We start from the raw sequence: 5,879 nt of genomic DNA, 5'->3' as shown, positions 1-5,879 counted from the left end.
AGCATTTGTGTATATTCGTTTAGAATACGCGTGATACATAAAAAATACAATTAAAAAAATATACATTAAGAATAGTGTAAAAAAAATTATAAAATTAGTTGACTAATTTCCCCTGATTTAAAACATTTTCACATTTACGTTTTCATCATCACATGAAGTCTCGTTTTGACTTTGTTTTGCTCAATTTTAAACGTAAAACAAGAAAATAATTTTAGAATAATTATACTGTTTGCTTAAAATCTTTGTCCTGTTTTATTATTATAAACATGATCATAAAATCATATCAGTAACTGAAATACAGGCCCTAATTACAGCCTGAAATACAGGCTGTACAACCAGCGCTGCTCCCAATAGACTTCTACACCACTATGCACATCTGTGTAATACTTGCTTTTATAGTCAGTATGGTTACTCCAGACCCCATTCACTGTACAATATCTAAATAATATCAACCTCCATGTGCAATATTAAGGGCTCTAAATGCAATATACTAAGTTCTATGTGAAGTATTTCCATAATGCCTCATATTATCTCTCTAACAGGATGCCAGTGTATAGACTGGTCATATATCTCATCTCGTTTCATATTATCTACTACTGTATTGTATATAACTCTGGGAAAAACTTGGGTTGTTTATATTGTTTATTTTTCTATATTGTGTATTTTGTACTGCTTAACTGACTCTGTACTCTTGCTGCTGTGCAATACAAATTTCCCCACTGAGGGACGAATGAAGGCATGTCTTAATCTTAATTAATAATAATCCAGATTAAAATGCATGCTTTTTAAAGGCTGTGGTCATACACATTGGATCAACTGATGAACACTTTATTGCTTTAAAGCTCTACATAGAACCTCAAGTGCAAAAAGGAAATTGTGCACAACGTGATATCGGATCGTACCACCCGTACTGCCCATTGTGTCATTTTGATGCACTGTATTTGCTTCATTCATTCAGAATGACTGAAAGAGTCAGGCTGAGGTATAAACAAGCACATTTAATAAGAGGTGACATTTGTGTGACTGACCTTTCTGTTTAGATGGAAAGCAATACATATGTATAACCCTTGCAAAATAGACGTAAACACAATTCAAAGGGTATAAATCAGGCTAAAAGATGGAAAATGTAGTTGGACAATTATTTGTTCTTCGTGTCCATTTTAAGAAAGCAGGAAGAACGTCCTTGGGGTGCTAATGTGAGATGTGAAGAACTCTTCATGTTCAGTCTAGCAAAGGACGCAGCCACCTTTCTCCTTGAAGGGGTTCTTCTCCTCTGAAATGCCTTTGACAAGAGTGTCCTCATCCACTCCGGCCTGAATGTAGTCCTTGAGCTCCTCGCAGCATTTAGATGTCTACAGGGAACACAGCGGCATGTGATACACCAACTTATTTCATCTAATCATAATGATCAGAACACTGGGGGTGGGGAAAAAAAAAGGACGTACCAACCACCTCTGAAGTTTCACTTCGGTTTTGAGTTGGTTTACTTCCATCAGAGCCTTGTCTTTGTCTGTCAGGTCTTCTACATTTATGACCGGCATTGTCTAGAAGAACAATCAGTGCAGGACATGAAACGACGGCGACAACAAGCACAAAATGGTGAATAAAATAGCAATAATCATAATAATAAAAATAAAATATAATATAAAATATAATATAAATAAAAATACATATAAATGTAAAATAAAAAATAAATAATAAAAATATAATAAATGACTAGAGTGTTACTCACGATGGCTCGCAGGTAGCTGTCTTTCACTCCGGCGGTCCTGCAGGAGAATCCCGATCCCCGACTAAATCTGGGTTATAAAGTAATCTGCATAAATGATCCTAATCTCCTAATCTGATTTAAACAAGACCCCTTGTGGGAACGCACCAGGATCTTAAAGGATGCTTCTGGCAGGAGAGTGAATCAACGCAGGTTTATTTGGGAAGTTTTCTTGGAATTATTTGTGAAGGCTGAGACTTTTTTATATGTTTTATTCTTGATAGGACGTTGGCATAACTTCATATTTGTAATATTTACATATGAGTTGCAGCTGGTGTGTCATTTTATGAAGAGGTCATGATGATAAGAGGGTTAATCGGTATTTAACCTTCTGTCAAGGTTGAGATGCATCATTGTCTTTCATGTCACTCAATCCCAATGTCACCTACAATAAGAAAGACTAAAGTCCCATCCTGGACTTTCTACAAAGGGTTGGTGTTTGAAACCAACCAAACCCATCCAAGCAGCCTTTACAGACCGTGCCAGAAGATGCATCTTCCAACCAATCAGTGAAAAAAGGCTAATAGCAACAGTGTTAACAGTATGGCAGTACCTCGGTTAAAGTCCGCCCCTGGTTAGCGTATTTTTTGGTTAACAACCGACATTTTTGCAAAAAAATTTGCCTTGGCTTGCATTCGCCTTCTAATACATCTATCCATTCTCTATGCCAGGGGTATGCTGGAGCCTACCCCAGCAGACTTAGGGCAGGGTACACCATGGAACGGGCGCCAGCCAATCGCAAGGCACATATAGACAAACATCATTCTCACATTCATACCTATGGACAATTTGGAGTCGCCAATTAACCTAGCATGTTTTTGGAATGTGGGAGGAAACCGGAGTACCCGGACCCACGCATGCACGGGGAGAACATGCGAACTCGGGTCTATATTTTCATATTATCTCTACTAATATCTCTACTCTGCGCCAGAACCCAGACCTTCCAGATAATATTAATTTTTTGCTAATTAGTTTATTGGGTGGGCGGCATGGCGGTCTAGTGGTTAGTGCACAGACCTCACAGCTAGGAGAATAGGAGGGTTCAATTCCATGTTCTCCCCGTGCATGTGCAGGTTTTCTCCGGGTACTCCGGCTTCCTCCCACATTCCAAAAACATGCTAGGTTAATTGGCGACTCCAAATTGTCCATAGGTATGAATGTGAGTGTGAATGGTTGTTTGTCTATATGCGCCCTGTGATTGGCTGGCCACCAGTCCAGGGTGTACCCCGCCTCATGCCCGAATACAGCTGGGATAGGCTCCAGAAAATGAATGAATGAATTTCTTGGGTCTCCAAACACTTTTAGATTTATATTTTTTCACACGATCCAGAGGATATGATTTGAATTGTCAGTTCCCTGGAAGAGAAAGTTGCTTCCGTCTTTTTATGTTAACGCACATTTAGTCACTGAAGTGGTTTTCGTAATTATTGCAACATCAAAGTGATGTCACTGATGAGTTTCTCACGGGAGTAATTCAGCTGCAGGGCTTGCAGTGCATTCTAGTGTTATTAGACTGAGTCACTACTGCATCTCCGCCCCTGAGCTTCCCCCCTCTGTAGGAAACACACCACTATAAAACAGGCGTTGGCTTGGAGGAGCAGAACACACTGGAAGCTAAAAACGTGCACAATGGAGTTCGACTTATTGGCTTTATTTGCATTTTTGTCCTCTTTTTACACAGTTCTGGCAGTCCCACCTAAAGGTAACATCAAGTGATTTCATAGGGAGCGTATTTGTGCACTTTTGCGCTCTAGTGCTTATTTGGATTTAAGTGTGTGTGTGTGTGTGTGTGCTTATTTCAGGTGTGTGTCTCCTCCAAGTGGATGAAGGACCTTGCAGAGCTGACATTCAACGTTATTACTACAACACCATCACGCAAAAGTGTGAGGTTTTCTACTACGGAGGGTGCCAAGGGAATGCCAATAACTTCAAGACTTATCAGGAGTGCCAGAAAACATGTTTTAGGATACCAAGTGAGTTTACGTTTAGCATCAAGAGCACCTGAGAAAGTTCACCATTGCAATGTAAAGGGCCACTTTATTAGATATTGTATATGTGCAATACAGATATTTTGTTATCTCTGGTATTTAACAAAATGTTCATTAAGTTTATGACAGGAAGTCAAATATTAGAATTCTCTTGGGTTATTTACTATTACTACAACCACACTAAAAAAGTTAATTGTTGATTTTATGGGTAAATTATTAAGCATAAAGGCTGAATATTTGATACACTCCTCACACAGATGCACAAACACCAGATTGTTACGATCTCCTGACTATATTCTAACCATATATTTGACCTTTATGTGATCCTCGGTGCAGTTGTACCTAATGTTCTGACCACTCTAAACTTCATCCAATCTCGTGTGTGTCTCCTCCCAACCAGAGATTCCTCAGATGTGTAGGTTTCCAATGGAGGAGGGGCCCTGCAGGGCACTTTTTAGGCGCTATTTCTTCAACATGACCACCATGCAGTGCGAGCTTTTTTACTACGGAGGCTGCAATGGCAACGCCAACCGCTTCTCGGATCTGACCTCCTGCACGGAGTACTGCAGTCCGCAAAAAAGTGAGTGAAAACGACCGACCCATGTTCTCTACGGTGATTGGGAGGAAATAGATGAGGATGTACATGTTGACAATGTGATTGTGTGTTGTTTTGACAGCCATGCCTGTGCTGTGCCTGGGCCCTCTGGACAAAGGCAAATGTTCCGCCTCCATACCGCGATACTACTACAACACCGCCACTAAGATGTGTGAGGAGTTTATGTACTCAGGCTGCGGGGGGAGCAGCAACAACTTTGTCTCGAGGCACAGTTGCATGGACGTGTGTGTTAAAGGTGTGAGATTATATGAGAAAAAGGAGCAACATCTATTTAATCATGACTACTAATGTATTTTAATACACTTTGTTTTGTTTCAGGAGGGAAAAAGAAGACCGGACAAGGAAAAATCCGTCGCTTGAGACGGAACCGGATCACTATTTTGCAGGCATAAACAGAAAATCAAACTTTTATTATTTTTTTATACACTAATTTCAATGACGACTGCACATGTTGTGTTGCATTTTTATACTGTAAATATGTATTATGTGTATTTTATTTGACTGTGACTCCTTTAAGCACATTTTTATATCAATATATAAAGTATATTTTCATTGCTTTGTATATTGTTTTTTTTTTCTCTTTTTTCAAATTCCTGCCAAATCTAATATTTGAATGCCCCGATGGGCTGAATTCTTTATTACTTTTAAGACACAGTGCAGCAGATAAAATCTATATCTCCATTTGGCTGTTTCTCACCAGCGCTGACACTTTCGAAGGAAGTTAGTCACCCAAGCATAGTCAGGAATTATGAAAGGAAGCAATCGCTATTATTTGTACAGTTGTCCTGCACAGACTTTTTGCAACATTTTGCATTTGACAGTTTGACCTTCTCTGCATCAGAAACCACATTTAAAAAAGGACCAAGGTATTCCCACAGATTAAGGCTGTAGCACTGTGAGATTTTATCAAAAGTACAAATATTTATGGAAGATAGGAAAGGAAACTCCTCCCTCACGCTACTGGGTATAAATAGCAATATGCCGCTCTCCTGACGCTAAGAAACAATGCTAAGTTATTTCCACAGATAACAATACGGGGCAAGGAGCTTCTAAATAACATGCATCATGTGGAACTCATCACATGAGGAGATTGCAGTATGAGGAAAACATGTCCTTCCTGTTTGTACTTTCTCGTCATATATATAGCTGATAGTTGGTTTCAGGGCCAGTTTGATATTTTGCAAAGCAACACATGTAGATATGCTCAGAAGTTATGTAGATATATTTCAAGAAAAAACTACATCTCGGTCGTTGCTTTTTTTCTCGTTTTTTGCAAATACCGTATTTCAACCTTCCTCTTAATTTTTCCAATTGTTCTTTTTGTAATATTATGACTTTATTTCCATAATCATTTTACGTTATTTCCATATTAACTTTTTTTAACCTGATTTAGTAAAAATTACAAATTTATGTGGTTTTCTTTCTCATACCATTACGACTTAAAAAGAAAATGCATCTTTTTCATTAATATTTCAATATCAATATTTCATATTACGAGTTGAACCCT

The 5,879-nt window shown here is 38.7% G+C and overlaps 2 protein-coding genes across 2 annotated transcripts; one reads left to right on the top strand and one right to left on the bottom strand.

The window, feature by feature from the left end:
• Window positions 1–978: 978 nt before the first annotated feature.
• Window positions 979–1,799, bottom strand: gngt1 (guanine nucleotide binding protein (G protein), gamma transducing activity polypeptide 1). Its single transcript, XM_058047860.2, has 3 exons — window positions 1,733–1,799; window positions 1,446–1,544; window positions 979–1,352 (listed from the first exon to the last, which is right to left on the bottom strand). Exons 2-3 carry the CDS (start codon window positions 1,539–1,541, stop codon window positions 1,227–1,229), a joined length of 222 nt encoding a protein of 73 aa, XP_057903843.2. The 5' UTR covers window positions 1,542–1,544; window positions 1,733–1,799; the 3' UTR covers window positions 979–1,226.
• A 1,507-nt stretch (window positions 1,800–3,306) lies between these two features.
• On the top strand, window positions 3,307–4,934 carry tfpi2 (tissue factor pathway inhibitor 2). The gene is made up of 5 exons (XM_058047843.2): window positions 3,307–3,470; window positions 3,571–3,741; window positions 4,157–4,336; window positions 4,434–4,607; window positions 4,691–4,934. Exons 1-5 carry the CDS (start codon window positions 3,398–3,400, stop codon window positions 4,762–4,764), a joined length of 672 nt encoding a protein of 223 aa, XP_057903826.1. The 5' UTR covers window positions 3,307–3,397; the 3' UTR covers window positions 4,765–4,934.
• The last annotated feature ends 945 nt before the right edge of the window (window positions 4,935–5,879 follow it).

The sequence above is a fragment of the Doryrhamphus excisus genome, linkage group LG7 (assembly GCF_037039965.1).
Source record: "Doryrhamphus excisus strain RoL-2023G ecotype Guam linkage group LG7, RoL_Dexc_Guam_v1.1, whole genome shotgun sequence".
NCBI classification, from domain to species: Eukaryota; Metazoa; Chordata; class Actinopteri; order Syngnathiformes; family Syngnathidae; genus Doryrhamphus; species Doryrhamphus excisus.
This window is presented reverse-complemented; position numbering and strand designations above follow the sequence as displayed.